This window comes from Micropterus dolomieu, linkage group LG20 (assembly GCF_021292245.1).
Source record: "Micropterus dolomieu isolate WLL.071019.BEF.003 ecotype Adirondacks linkage group LG20, ASM2129224v1, whole genome shotgun sequence".
In the NCBI taxonomy this organism is placed as follows: Eukaryota; Metazoa; Chordata; class Actinopteri; order Centrarchiformes; family Centrarchidae; genus Micropterus; species Micropterus dolomieu.
This window is the reverse complement of record NC_060169.1, coordinates 3002805-3018992: the sequence shown is the minus strand read 5'-3', so window position 1 is coordinate 3018992 and position 16188 is coordinate 3002805. Positions and strand designations below refer to the sequence as shown.

Genomic DNA, 16188 nt, shown 5'->3' with positions numbered 1-16188 from the left:
GTGAACAAACCCATACACATGCAATAGTGGTCTTGAGCCATTGTTTGAGACGGTTCTTAAAGCTGGGGTAACTCGGATATTCTGTCCCCTTAACTGACGATACAAACTGTCCAAATGTTGTACGCCTGTACGGCGCCGTGCGGCCACCTCTCGTGGAGGCCCTGGTTACACTTCTGCCACCACCAGCTGTTTTCAAATTAATGCATTCACTTAGTGGGGGTGGAGCAAGTCCATGTAGGATCTCATGTATAGCGCAGGCAAATATTAACTTTGAAACCTTTTCAAAGCTCAGCAAGTTATGTTTCTGCAGGATTAAGCAGTGATTAAAAAAGTTTGAAAAGTGACTATTGGTTTGAATGTTGTGAAAAGATCATTGAAACGCCAAGGTACTTAAATTCATGTACAAATTTGAGTTCTTCTTCTTTCAGGAATACATTTGAGTGTGTCCTTTCAGTCGGCCGTTTAGAGAATAATGATAGACGAGTGACGGTAGTCTTTCATTTTTCTATTATAATCACAAATTACACTAATTTACGCACTCCTCACTTTATGTGTGTGTGTATGTGTGTGTGTGTGTGTGTGTCATGTTCAGGATCAGCTACAAGACGGCGTACAGACGAGGCGTGAGGACCATGTACAGGCGACGCTCTCAGTGCTGCCCAGGCTTCTATGAAAGTGGAAACCTGTGTGTTCGTAAGTTGTGTTGATGTCTGGATAAAGTCAGCTAAACATACATTTTTATACACATAAACAAGACAATAAAATGATACCGTGCTGCCTGTAAGGTTTAATACTCAACAAGATGAAAGCTGCACATTTATGGTAATGGTTAACAAAGAATCGTTTTATAGCTCTTTAGAATTTCTGCTTCTTGCATTGCTTGACAGCATGTAGCCGGTGCGACAAGTACAACAGGGGGCAGATTATAGAAAACTATTGAAACCCTAACCCATCACACACATACAGAGAGAGGTCACTAATCATCTGCTCTCTGACTGTGAATACACTCAAACAAGAATAGAGAATTGTGGTGTATCACATAAAATTATGTTTCCAGAGACGCATGATTTTTGCAAGAATCAGGACCGAAACTACTTCGAGGAGGAAAAGGTTTTAAAGGCAGCTTTACAGAGAGGCCAAGGGAAATGTTAGATTTATTTTTATTGATTATTTTTGCTCATTTGGGGCCAATGAAACAAGCTAACCTCAACACTGACATATTATCTCCTTATGAATTTGCTACGGCAAAAGACAAGATATGAGATATTCTTCACCAGCTGGTCTCTAATCGTGTCTGTCTGCTGTTTGGCGCTGAGCAGACAGTGTACAGCGGATCTATCGGGGCTTCTCTCTCCTGAAAACAGCTGCCTGCTGCAGCTGGAAACGAGGTTGAAGTGTGGTCACGTAGAGCCAAAAATTGAGCTATAACCCGCTGAGAGGGTCTGTAGAGACGAGCCCCTCCAATCACATTACATGTAGCCATTTAATAGTCATAGCTTATATAAAAATATTGATTAGTGCAGTTTTTAACACTGCTTCAATCTGCAAATGAACACCTGTATCAGAGGTATGCAGTTATACTATATGTACATTCTCAGTGGCCATGGTGTAATAAGTTTTAAACTCAAATGCAATTGCTCACGTCATACGTCTGTCCAGAAAACGTAATAATCCATATTTAAACAGCAGCATATAACAAATGTATCTTTTGACCACTTTATTTTATATAATTGTCTTGTTAATAACTTGATTCTCTGCTGCTGGAAGGCAAAAAGCTTTTCATAATGCTGTTGTGTCTGATATCACAATGAAATAAACTTTTATATATTTAATAAAACCCATTCTGGCTGAACAAAAACATTAACACACATTACTCTCTTCTTATGTATGTGAAGTAACGGTGCTCTTATAAGGCTGCAAATGCACATTGTGTTTGGTCAAATGGCAATAAAACCTATCAACCACTGGTGTTTCCTATCAGACAGAAGTATCTCCACCGCAGAGGAACGTGTGCTCTGCATAACATCTCTGCAACAAACAAAATCATTTTCCTGTCATCTGCATTGTTATTTTCAAACTTTTTTTTTCTCCACTAGATACACACAAAGTATTCAGGCTTGTTAAAATTGCAATGTATCTTGTGGAACAGTGATTCACTCTAAGTCGTTATCTTTTCGCTTGCGCCCAGGCGGTTATCTGTATCTGCTGTTAGAGCTGTCAAAGTTAGATCAATCCTGCTCTGTTACAAAGTGGATCCATTTCTACTTTTTTGCCACACAGAGATTTTTGAAATCAACGTAAACAGAAGGGGGGGAAAAATATAAAACGAGAAACAAAAGCTGCAAGCAGAAAACGTCTGCTAGCTAATATGGAGATAGATGTCAGATCGTCAGATATCTCTTAAAGCTTTATTCTGAAGATATGTTGTTTGAACAATAGCGTCTTCTTGGATCATTTACTGCTTCAGGCTTTGGCTCATTTTTCCTCTGTTGTGCAAGAGACCATCTACTTATTTGAAAAAGGATTTCTTTGTGATATTTGTCACATTCACCTCAGTAACAGATGAGGTGAATGTGGCTTGTGTTTCGCTTTAATCCCTGGTGCGTGGGACGGATCTGTTGTTAAAAAGGTTGGTCAGTGAGATAAAACACCAATATTTCTCTACATAGTTATTTTTGTGAAGCTCGTTTAAAGTTTTTCCAGCCAAAGAAAAACACGACTCTTACATCAAACAGAACATCAGACAATTACACCGAGCAGATGAGACAACAGATGTTCACTCGAAGCTGATACGACACGTGTGCATTTGATTCTTTATTTAACTGTAAACCGAGTCTTCAGCTTCTGTTCTTAATTGTTAGAGAAGCACACACACACACACACACACTGCTACTAGTCTCTCAAAGTCACAAACTGACTCATAAACTCACACACTGCCACTCCTAAGCCCTGCCGCTAGTCAGCAGGGCAAAACCATGATCACATGATTTAGGCTGATTTAAAACAGTTAATTTAATGAGTTTGTATTATGTTTTGATACTCTATGGCAGTCGTAGAAAAGAAGTTAACAAACAGAATTTAGCTCCAAAAGGACTTCACAAAGCCACGTTTCAGACATGCTATTCAACTCCCAGCAGTCTACTAAATGTATTGGGTTTTTTCAGACAGTGTCTCTGATGTGGCTCAATCTTTCACCCTTCTTCTCTGGTCTTTGGATCATACACAGCCTGGCTGGTATCATGGGGGGCCAAAAAAACAATAATAAATTAATAATTTGTGCTCTCAAATTAATAAATTGTTCACACTGATTACTAGGGCTGTCCCCAGCTAAGGGTTTACATAGTCTAATCAGAATAGTCAAGTCCTGCCTATAGTCGAATCATGTGGCTAACAAGTGGTGGCTCTGCTTTAATCTTGAGAAGCTGAATTTCCAGCTAAACTGAGGCTTATTGTTGACTCTCTCTCTATCTCGCCTGTCATTCACCGGTCTTGTGCAGAGTTTTGCGTGCACGCCGTGCTGCCGACAACTGCGTGCACATCGCGGTTCCTCGCGGGTCTATTTTAAGTAGCCGGCTATTTAAAAATGATAAAACATTATTTGTGTGGTTCATCAACGGTGATAAATTATCCGAGGTGCGGACAACTCGGCACAACACCAGTGAAGCTGGGGCTCGCTCTCTTCAGCAAGTGTTCCTCTACTGCCGCCGCAAACACGCTACGCCTACACATGCGCAGTGACGACCCAGGGTTAGGGTTACACAATTTCGGATTTATTTACGCACTTTAAAAACATTTAATGAAAGTTTTTTTTGTTTTTATTTACAGCATTATATGTTGAAATGTATATTGTAATAGACTGTATATTAACTTATTGGGAGAAAACTGGTAGATCTATGTAAAATTATTATTTGTGCACACATTAACAGAATTATATGTTAATTGTTAACATGAAACATACAGTATGTTTAAGGGAGAACATTTTTTAACAGGCCACATGTGTGTCCACGTATCTCTGTCCAAAATCCAAACCAAACTGCATAGAAGGTGCACTTATCAAGATTTTTATATAATCTGTGGATCATTTTGTTATGTGTTGTGTGACAGGAGACTAGGAGATGTGTGAAGACCACAGAAGAGCTAAAAGGAGAGTGAATTTGGACATGCCTGGTGGCCACAAAACTTAACCTCAAATCAATGCTCCTCTTCTGTGTCTGCAGGATGTGCAAATAGACTGATTAGGACATTCCCAGTTGTACGTTTGCAGCTAACTTATAGCAGCCAAAGCTGATCAGTACTGCTAGACACAATAACGTGACTTCAGTTCCTACTGCGACAGTATCATGATATAGAGTAGATTGTAAGGTCATTAGCAGGCTAAGTGCGCTGCTTGGATATACTTTAGTTTTTGTCCTTTTAACAACTTTATGTCCGACATCTGTTTAACATGATGTTTAAATATAAACATTATTTAATGATATGTTCTATCCATTTGTGCTCAGAAATAAACAATTCCAGAGCCTAAATTAAGTAATCTAAGAGCACAAATGAGTCATTTGAGAGCCTGTTGAGCTCGTAGTGTGACGAACGCACCACTATTAATGTTCCAAAAACAACCTTTGCTTCTCTAAATCACTGCTGTAGTGAACTTATGAACCTCTCTTACTCATACAGGGAAGAAGCAGCCTCTTAGAGAAGAAGAGCAGGTACAATATTTGACTCTCTCCAAGTAACATTTTCACAGACTCCACCGGAAACATTAGTGTTTAGTGTCTCAGAGTGAACGGGCACTTATATTGAAAGGACAGATAAGCTTGGCTGTCTTTTTATTTTTGCCTCTAGCCAGTTAGAATTTCTGTTAGTATTTGTGTATGTACTGTACGTTGGCTGTTTATGGATGTGTTTGAAACGTTTCTGTAAAAATGAATCCCATTACACAATAAAGATCCCAGGGCGAGTTGGACTAGCGGCTGGATCTCATATGACGAGGGTGAAGTGGTGTTGGAAGGGGGTCATACAAAGCTTTAAACAGACTGGGGATTTACCTTTTGTGTTGTTTAGAAGAACATGTTTTTTTGTGTCCACCTGTACACAAACACGTGCAGATAAAAGTGATAAAATGTGTGAAGCTTGACTTTAGAAAAGTCAAAAAAATCTGAATTCACACCAGTCAGAAACAATGTCAGCGTTTGTTAGAGAGAGAGAGAATCTATCTCCCTGCCTGGTCTTTATCACATGCTGGTGTACCTTTCTAGATCCAGCAAAAGAAATCAATTATCCACCCTAGATGGTAAATTCTATAGGGCAGCGTTTCCTTTTCTTATTGCAGAGAGGAAGTGAATGGGTTTGCCTGAGGGGAGGGGAAGGTAAAGAGGAGCGTATTGTGTGTCTTTATTCAAGATATGCTTGTAAACAACTTTATTAGATTCTCCCGGGGGACCTAGACAAATACTCCTCGCCTCCATTGTGTGATGCTGCCTCCACCCACACACACAACACACACACACACCACACACACACACACACACACACACACGTGTCCTCCTGCGTCCGTTGGCTGAGTAGTTTGATTGCCGGAAGCTAATTCTTCAACGTTAACTAAGAAGAGACGCCTGCCTGGTTCGCTAACGTTAACGACCTTGGACAGGTCTTTTGTTGTGCGATATGCACAGCCTGAGCTAATTGAAAGTTTTCCCTCCCCGACAGAGAAAGATTGAGGGGGGGGAGGGCTGCTAATTTGATTATAGGGCTTTCCTCTGTCTGTGTTTTCTGGCTGTTATGTGAGCGCTCTTTTTTTCTGTTTGTCTGTATGTTTTAAATAAACATGTAATTATGTGCAGCGGGCTGTACTACATGTTTACTCTTTTTGCTTCTAGACTTTTAGGTATTTTAGCTAAACACCGATTTCTTTTATTGTTTTGTTTAGTTTTCTGTCTTATTATTCTTCTGCCTGAGGCCATTTTATCTCTCGTCAGTATGACTCCTCCTGCAGTCGTCCCCTTTTTCATTCTCAGTTCAACTCCTTCTGTCCTCTTTTTCCCCTCTGGTGTCCTGAATGCTCGTCACCCATCGACCTGCTTCAGTCTTTACCCCCTATATAACTTTTGGAGTGTGATTTTTGATCACATTCTAAAACTAAAACGTTTTGTGATCCTGTAACGATGTTTCTTTCTTTTTAAAATAATTATTTTTACAGTAATGCTAAATAATAAACACATTAGTGGTTCAACGGAGAACTGTGTATTTCAAAATATCTATATTCAGATTTACACTGGAAGTTTAAACTGTCTAGACTACCTCATTATCTGCGTCAAATTGTTTTATACTGCCATTTATATATATATATATAGGTCAGGTTGCATTGTGCGTTATTGCATGATTTGTCTTCTAAACCTGCAGGTTGTGTACAGCTGAAGGAGGTCCAGATAAAAATAATGTTTGCATTTTGTCTCATTGCACTGAAATGAGGCGGCCCCTCACTTTCCTGTCTCTTGTCAAATTGTTCAAGGAGACAGTCAGATTTCATAATCAGAAGATGACGTAAACAAACTTTAGCTAAGCTTTATCCTGCACAGCAAAAGACCTCTGCTGAAAATTGATGAATAGTTATTGAGGATGAACCACATGTCTGTATATTAAACTTAAAAATGTACATCTACAGCTGTGTGTTTTTAGCCTTTAGTTGTACTGTAGAACGACTGTGTGTATATATGTGGAGTTTCAGGTTGTTCGTCCTTCCTTTCCATAAACGCAATATCTCAGGAGCGTCATGAGGGAATTTCATTACATCTGGCACAAATGTGGACTTGGACTCAAGGTTGAACTGATTAGAATTTGGTGGTCAAAGGTCAATTTCACTGTGACACTAAAATGTCCTGGAAACACACTATAACTCAGGAACAGGAGGGGAGATTGTGACCATGACTCTGAATCATGGCACTTTTGGCTTCAAGGTCCTCAAAAACTTTTTAGCCATAATTTTAGAATGAATTGTTTTCAAGAATTTCACAGACTTGTTGACTGGAACGACACAATGAACAAACAACAACTAGCACTGTACGGGCTTTCTTCCATCTCGTCCATTCTGCCTTTCACTTCCTGTCTTATTACAAGCATCACCAGAATCATGTGACTGCAGACATTTTGGTGTGACCGCTCTTTGCCTTTCAAACAGCATCAGTTCTTCTTGGTACACAGCAGGTAGGCAGGTCCCCACAGTCCTCCTGTGGTTTTAGGCAGCCTCAGTTGCTTCTCTCTCTTCATGTAATCTCAGACAGACTGGGTGATGTTGAGATCAGGGCTCTGTGGGGGCCAAACCATCACTTCCAGGACTCCTTGTTCTTCTTTATGCTGAAGATGGTTCTTAATGACTTTCGCTGTATGTTTTGGGGTCGTTGTCATGCTGCAGCCTAAATTTGGGGCCAATCAGATGCCTCTCTGATGGCACTGCATGATAATTAAGTATCGGCCTGTACTTCTCAGCGATGAGGAGACCATTAATTCTGACCAAACCCCCAACTCCGCTTGCAGAAATGCAGCCCCTGACTTCCACCATGCTTCACTGTTGCCTGCAGACACTTATTTTTGTGACGCTCTCCAGCCCTTCGGCAAACAATCTCCCTTCTGCTACAGCCAGATATTTTAAAATTTTGACTCGTCACATCAGAGCACCTGCTGCAATTTTTCTGCACCCCCGATCCCGTGTTTCTGTACAGACTTATCTGGACAGAAGATGGTGCAGGGTCCCACTGGTTTCTGCAGCTCTGAGCTGGTGGCACTGCTTGAAATCTTCCTGTTGTGAAGGGAAGTAAGCGTGAAGTGTCTTCTATCTGCTGCAGTGAGTTTCTTTGGCCGGCCACTGCGTCTGCGGTCCTACGCGATGCCCGTTCTTTGTGCTTCTTCACAAGAGCTTGGACAGCACATCTGGAAACACCTGTCTGCCTTGAAATGTCTGCCTGCAAGAGACCTTGCTGATGCAGTGTAGTTTAACCTTATGTCTTTTTGATGTTCTCAGTCTTGCCATCGTGTATGACTTCTGACAGTACAGCATCCTCACCTTGTTAGCTGAGTGCGGCTGTTCCTCACACAGCTGTATTCCTCCCTCACAGCTGTTTCTGATTTAGTTAACGATTGTGTTTCAACTATAGACTGTAAATTTATGATCATTCGCACCTGTTTGGTAAAGTTGTTTAATCATACACCTACAAAACCCCTGACTTTGTGCAAGTGTACTTAGAAGAATTGACGTTGTTTCAAGGCAAAGGGTGGTCACACCAAATATTGATATGATTTAGATTTTTTATCTGGTCACTCACGTTATATGTTGTCAAATTGATAAATCTTACCTATTAACATTCAGCATTCTTACTTTACAGCATTTTCCCACTCCTGTAAAACTTTTACATACGTATCAATATAGTTAAAAAATACACTTTATACCTTTTTAATTCAATTCCTTCTAGTATTTCCGGACGGACTGTAGTCTGGACAGACATGGATGTAAACTGCAACGTGACTGGTTAATATTACTGCAAAAATGTGGTTGCCATTCATATCTGTGCAGAGAGCATTCTCTTTTTATATTCGAATAATTTATTTGTATTTGGTTACATCCATTATTCATAGAGATTTTTTCTATATGAGATTACTTATTCAGCAACTTTGTCTCTAAGTAAAAAAAAGTCTAATGATTAAAAATGTGTCTAAATGGGACATCATGTTATGTCCCGAGTACAAGAGGAGAAATATCACAACTTTTTCAACAATTAAACTTTCACCCGCAGCTTCTGCCGTGATAAACTCTTTCGACAGATCAGACAATGGAGGAAGATGTCAGGTGTACACTTACAGCCAAATGCTGTTCATTCAGGTGTTGCTCATACCTCCGCTCACATTCTTCCTGTAGCAGCCGATCAAGAGATTCAAGGGCACTGGAGACTGCTTCTGCAAGCCGAGACAATAGCTGGAGTTAGGTAGCGATCATTTAATTTGATATCTATTAATCTTTTTGTACCCGTTGCTGATTTAATCCTCCTTGTAGCTGTTTCTGCTCCAATCCACAGGATGAAAGGTGATGTTTAATGATTTATCAACTCTCCTTCAGGATAAAACGAGCATGTGGTTTTGCTGTCTTATTATAAAAAAAATAAATTCTCTCTCTTTCTGAAAATATGCTGGACTGCACAAATAAGCGCTCTCATAGAAACTATTAATCCTGGTGGCTTCTACCTCATTATAAAGCTCAGGCTGTTGTGTTTGCAGGAGTGACCCCACCCCACTTAATTTCACAGCTGTTTATGTGTACAGTGGAACCAGTGGTTCCCGACCAGAGGGTCGTGACCCACCTAAGGGGTCAGAAGAAAAAGCAGAGGGGTCGTGAAATTATTAATAGGAAAGATGAAAAATTTAGGCTTTTAAAAATAATTGAAATGCAAAAATCTGAAAATCACTTTTTGGCAGAACCTAACCCTTTGACATTACTTCACTTGAAGGGGAAATTAGGCAGAACAATGTTGGGAACCACCCAAATAAAGCCTCAACATAAATTTGCTGAAGCACCTAAAACAATTTGTTTGCTCTTTTTCGAACAAATTTGCAGTCACGAGAGTAATGACTGAACTAAGTACAAAGGCAGATGTCTTTTTAAAAAACTATCCTCTTTATTTGAAGCTGACAGTAGAGACAGGAAACATGGGGAGAGAGCAAGGTGGATGACAGAAAAGGCCTACTAGCCAGAATCAAACTGGGGATGTTAAGATTACATTTTTAAAATAGTTTAACAAACAAATATGCTCCTTTAACCATGACCGCAGTTGTTTACCTGATCTTATTCTAGACATTCCCTAACGTAAACAAATTAGTTGTAGTTTAGTAGTACCAGGACAGCCAGGTTCTCACCCACGTAGATCCCTCTTTACTGATGTCCTGTTGTTATTCCTGTGTGTAAGACACTGTAAGGTTATGTTTATAATCTTACAGTGTCGTATATACGACTCTGAGACTGACATCCCTAGTTTGTTGTTAAACATTGAACTGAATTAGTTAACTCTTAATATTCAACAGTGTTTCTAATGTTTCTTGCTTTTAATGGGAAATAGTCCAGACAAATCCTACACTGAGCCACATTTGCCACAAGTGAAATACACCAGTCCTGTTCACAGTGTCTGCTGTATTTCTGAGCAAACGTAAAGCTTTCAGTAGTACAGGCAGAAATTTTTACCAGCCGTTAGTATAAATCTTTACTCAGCATGCAGTGCCAAGTACATGTTTCTGGGAGGATTCCTGTCCTAATGCAAGAAAAAGCTGTAAAATGTTAACACACTGCCACTATAAATTTAGAGAGGACGACCCCTCTGTGGCTAAACTACCGTAAAACCCAGCTTTACTGAGGCCAGTCTCACTTCCGCATCCACTGTACCCACTTTTCCTCCCTGCTCGCATACTTCCTTGCAACTTTCAAAACTCAGCACTTCAATTTTGTGTGCTGTGCTGATTTTAAATTGCACCTCATAGCCTTAAACTGTGTAGTGTAGTTAAAAAATAGCATGGAAGTGTGTGATGCAGGATTAGTTGGGTGTGTATGAGCTTGCATTGCATGTGTACATCCAACAAGTCCCAGCATACAGATGCAGAAACTAAAGAGGCATTCTTTTTCATTTATGTGATGTTCATTTGTTCCTGTGCACATATATTTATACAAGTCAAGCCGCCTGTTTCTGTTAGAGAGAAATCAGTCGCGCAAACAGAGAACCAGAGCAGCAGCACATCATATCTCTGTGATGGAGGAGCTAAAGTCTCCAAGCTGTCAGCCCGTCTTCTCCCAGCACAATCCCTACCTGATGTATGATGCAGTATTCATACTGTGATACACAAGTGATCCTCCCAAAATGAGGTGGAGGGGATGTTACATAAAGTTCAGTCTTTCACTTTTAACAAGTGACACAGATGGTAATAAAGCTGGTTTTGCTTAGATTTGTCATTCCATTAAGCAATGTGGGGTTTTGAGGGATGCGTCAAATGGCAGGGTACACCTGTAACATCGCTGGCAGATATACATATATAGTTTTTAATTATATGCTTGGGATTTTAAGACTTCATCACATAGCCGACAGTTGAGAGATGACAGGGCCTGAGGGGAGGAAACGAACCAGGGTATGTTGTGGTTCATGGTTGGTGTCTTAATCCCCCAGTAGCACATACTTTCATACTTTCTTTAACCTGTTTAATGAGTTTTCATGCTTCCTTTTAACATTTAGCTTTGACATTCAACATATTACAGGGCTTTTTTAAATACATTTGTTTGTGTGGCGTCAATTTAAACTGGGTTTCCTGCAGATGCTCATCAGGATCCTTCCTACAAATAGGTAGTAAATGAGTTTCCATCCAACTTTTTTATGCACATTTGCAATTTGCACAAAAAACATTTTATGCTTCGCGGACGTATCGATAAGAAGAAACTGCCACTAAGTGCAATAAATCGAGGTGCGCATGAAGCGTAAATATGCAGCTTTGTGACACTTCTGTCAAGTAGAACATGAGTATTGAAGAACCTCTCCATCCGTTCCATCCGGTTTTCCACGTGGTTTTCTAATGCTTGAGATTTGATAGCCTTCACTTAAGTTACGCCGCCTTCTTCTGCCGCGGTTTAAAAGCACCCCTCTGCAGGATTACCACCACTAACTCTTTGTCTTGATGTGACCAACTCATAATATTCAAACAGTGGCAGTGGATCGAAACACACATTAAGTAGCGTTACCTTTTGCCAGTTGTTCTGGAGATGTGGTTAAAATTTTAATGATATCTGGATGGAAACTTGGCTTGTGTCATCATTCTGTTAAATTAGGTTGAGGTAGCTCGGTTAAATTATCATCCAATCACACATGGATATCTATGCCCAAGTTTAGATCCTTAAGTATATCTATATGTTAAAAATTATATGGATAGAGAGACAACAAAGAGACTTTACCAAAGACCTAACCTTGGCAAAAACATTTACACAAATGCTATATGGATAAATGAACATTCAGTGTGAGTACTGTAGAGTTATAGTTAGCGTCAGGTAGTACACTACATGACACTAAATACCATTAAACCACATTATAGAAACATATAGTACATTACATTATACAATATAAAAGACTCTTTATGGTGCAATGACATAATAATAGGATGTGAAAAAGTGAAGTTTATATTATTAAAAGTCATTCTGACGGCCATTGTTTTAAAGTTTTACGTGTTTCTCTTTGAAGTCAGTGGGAGGGATTCACTTTCAGATTCACTTTTAGGTTTTATTTGTGATACAGAGAGCGATTGGTGTGTCTGTGTGTGCGTGCCATTAGTCTTTTCTGTGTCTTTATTGCTCACTACTTCTTTGCTTTTGTCTGTCTCTTCAGTCTCTATTGTTTTTTTTCCCCCCCTGTTTATTTTTCCTCTTTGTCTCTTTACTTTTTCTCCCTTCCTCCTCTTCCTCACGCCTTCTCGTGATCACCTTTGGCCTCTAAGCTAATCGCTGAACAAGATAATGACACGGCAGCCCTGTGAAAACACTGCATCATTTATTATGCTGTGATAGAGTCATTTGTTTTGAACCTTCAGATAGTGTGTGACAGCTCTCAACTGTAAGGTGGTGTCGAAATGAAATATTACACCGGTTAGAAAAGCGTAAGGTGAAAATGAAGAAGTCAGTGCTGCCTTATCTGTTTGCTGTACGAAGCAGATAATATGCATTACATGCTATCAGCAGACTGGTAGCATCCTACCATATCTGAGTTGTGTTGATTTTGTTTAGGTTGGTAAATACATACATATTAACAGCTGCTCACGATTTGTACTCTTGATCGATTAATCTGTGCCCCATTGATATATTAATTTGTCATTTCAGAAACAATGAGAAATAATAACTCTCTAAGGTGCAGCGCTGAAAAGGGGGTACTTTGCACCGGTTTAAGGCTTTTGTACACTGAATCCATTACCTTTGTGGCCTTTTATGAATCCGTCATCTGAAAAAAAAACACCTTACATACTCAGTCAGATACATTTCTACAAATTCTATCGTCTGAAAATGCTGTAATCACACATGGCCATAGGTTTCAGAAGTGCGGGGGATGAAACTTTATAATAATGGTAGTATAACAGAAAATCTAAGTGATATGTAAACCTGTGCACTATTCAAGCGAGGGTAGGCAACGTTGGAGAAACTAACAAGAGACAGCTAGATTATAAGTAAACATTGTTGTTTTCACTGACATAAGTTATAAAATGCTTTTAAAAAACCGTAACACACAAGAAAGAAATCCCAGAAGATGAAGTGACCACCTGAGCCGCAAACTAAAAACACAGCACATAGTAAAAATACACAATGCACACCGGGGGCCTCATTTATAAACGGTGCGTACGTACAAAACGGGGCTGGAAACGTGATCTAGAAAAAACAAACTTGGTGGGAGAATGTGCGGTCCTCCTCCGAACTCTGAACCATGCGTACCATTTATAGGCAACTATTTGCGTTTGGAGGGTCCGGCATGGAGCTCCCTCACATGCCCCACATTTCAAGTTGATTGTGATTTTTAAAGGGAACTTGCTTACAGGTGTGCGTACGCACGTTCTGAATATTTTTTGGCGTACGCCATTTTAGCCTTTTGGGCACACGTACAGTTTTAATGAGGATTCTGCGCAGTTTCCTAAATGAGGCCCCTGCTGCATACTGCCCGTCTAAACAAGAGTCTCTAGCTGCCTTTTGAACAAAACCGCAGAATCAGCAGACAGTAAGAGCGGTCCAAGGTTTGGGTGTAACGGCCTCACAAGCTCGATCAACGGATCGAACGGGTCAGACAGACACCAAGTTTTGCTTGCACAGGCATTTCAAATTCAGCAGCTACAGATCTGTTTAATATTATTTCTTACTTGTAAAAAAAAAAAAACAAGATCTGATTGGCTCCCTAACATGGGATTGATGGGATTAAATACTCTCCATAAACTACGCAGGTTGGAGTGAGCAGCAGAGGAGAGAGGCCCAGTATTTTACATAATCATGGGGCAACAATCAGAACCTCCTTCTGATCAGCAATGAGTCTTTATATTTCTGAAAGTCCCCCTCCCTCCAGGCCTCTCTCCAAAGCCACTTCCCCCCAAAACACATCTTCATGTACAGTGAGCACAGGTAGGCAGCCATTCATTATATTCTGACCAAAGCAAATGATTGACCTTTTTGCTTTTTACAGTCCTGCAACGGCCACAGAGACCGTATTTTTGTGTCATTTGATTTATTGATTGCTGTGTATAGAAAATGTCACAAAAAATGCATTTAATGTTTATTTTTTTGTTTTGTTTTTACCCAAAACAAGAAAAGTAATATTTGAAGCCCTGAGTACTGTCTGCAGGTATTCCTTTCAGGCTGCATTCTACCCTGACAACCTCTACCAGTAAGTTAAGGCGGTCTGTATGTAGCCTCACTAGACAGCGTCTCCTAACTGTACTCATGATCAGTAGTAATTGTGTAAGTGTAAGTGCATTCAGTTATTATGGGCCCACTCTCTGGAACAAACTGCCTGATGATATATGATGTACCACAACAACTGCACTGTCTTTTAAAAGCAGGATTAAGAGCTACCTGTTCTCTCAGGCTTATAGCTAAAGTGTCTCCATCTCTCTGTCCGTCCTTCTCTCTAGGTGTGGGTGTGTATGTTTAATTTAAATTCATTATCCATTTTGTTCATACTTACATTGTATTAAATGTGCAATATAAGTAAATGTGACTTGACTTGAGAGGCACAACCGTTAAATGTGAAACAAATCACCCAAGCAATAAGATATTCACAGATAAGCATCAAACTTTGGAAACAGCCCTTTGAAGAAAGTGTAATGAGCAGTTGTAAAGTAACACACACAGACTATATTATTTCTGTTTTTGAGACGTTACTGCAGTCTAACATTAAAGCTATAAATAAAAGAGCCATGATCTGATGCTGGATGAGGACACCTGATCACCGTTTATGTTTCAGAGTTTCTCCTACAACTCAACTTGCACGATTTAGGGACTGTAACTGTAAAAGTATACAGGGTGTTGGTAATTTGTCAGCGTTGAGAAGACAGTCGGAGAGAAGCAGGGGTTTGGCATTAATCTTGGTGTCCTCTTCTTTCTCCAAAGCGTTGTGTACTGAAGAGTGTGCCCACGGACGGTGTGTCTCTCCTGATACCTGCCAATGTGAGCCGGGCTGGGGAGGACTGGACTGCTCCAGTGGTGAGTACAAATTATAGCAGCTTGCTTCACTTCACAATTAGTGTTAAAGCTCAAGTTAACAGGCTCTATAGGGCTGAAGTTTGCCTTCGCTCTTCATCTTTTTCCTCACGTTTACATAAATTAGTACACCATATGTGGACAAAACAGCTATATATTTATATAAATTGTTTAACGTACACATAACATAAACAAACAATCATTTAAATTGGGTTATTAATGAACTGTAACCAAGATATACAATCAGCAGCCACTTTATTAGGTACACCTGTTCAATTGCTTGTAAACACAAATAGCTAATCAGCCAATCACATGGCAGAAACTCAATGCATTTAGACATGTAGACGTGGTCAAGACAACTTGCTTAAGTTCAAACAGCGCATTAGAGTGGGGAATAAAGGGGATTTAAGTGACTTTGAACGTGCCATCTCTAGGGTTTACAGAGAATGGTCTGAAAAAGAGAAAATATCCAGATCAGAGGAGAATGGGCAGACTGGTTCTACATGACAGGAAGGCAACAGTAACTCAAATAACCACTCGTTACAACCAAGCTATGCAGAATACCATCTCTGAGCGCACAACACGTGGAACCTGGAAGCAGACGGGCTACAGCAGCAGAAGACCACACCGGGTGCCACTCCTGTCAGCTGAGAACAGGAAACTACAGTTCACTCAGGCTCACCAACACTGGACAACAGAAGATTGGAAAAACGTTGCCTGGTCTGATGAGTCTGCTCTTCAGCTGCAACATGCAGATGGTCGGGTCAGAATGTGGCGTAAACAACATGAAAGCACGGATCCATCCTGCCTTGTATCAACGGTTCAGGCTGCTGCTGGTGGTGTAATGTGTGGGGGAGATTTTCTTGGCACAGTTTGGGCCCCTTAGTACCAACTGAGTATTGTTTTTAAACGCGACAGCCTACCTGAGTATTGTTTCTGACCATGTCCGTCCCTTT

General features: G+C 40.2%; 1 protein-coding gene across 8 annotated transcripts in view; it reads left to right on the top strand.

Moving 5' to 3' along the window:
* The first annotated feature begins 425 nt into the window (after positions 1-425).
* Positions 426-16188, top strand: part of LOC123959159 (multiple epidermal growth factor-like domains protein 11) — a 119204-nt gene continuing 103441 nt past the window's right edge. For 5 of the 8 annotated variants that reach the window (XR_006822238.1, XM_046033070.1, XM_046033068.1 and 2 more), the window contains exons 1-3: positions 426-489; positions 593-693; positions 15143-15235. Coding sequence is in view for 7 of the 8 variants with exons in the window: in XM_046033070.1 (XP_045889026.1) it covers positions 633-693; positions 15143-15235 (154 nt within the window). In the remaining variant the exon portion in view is untranslated. Of the gene's footprint in view, positions 490-592; positions 694-15142; positions 15236-16188 lie in introns of those variants that run through there. The other 3 variants (XM_046033073.1, XM_046033072.1, XM_046033066.1) reach the window with 2 other exon arrangements.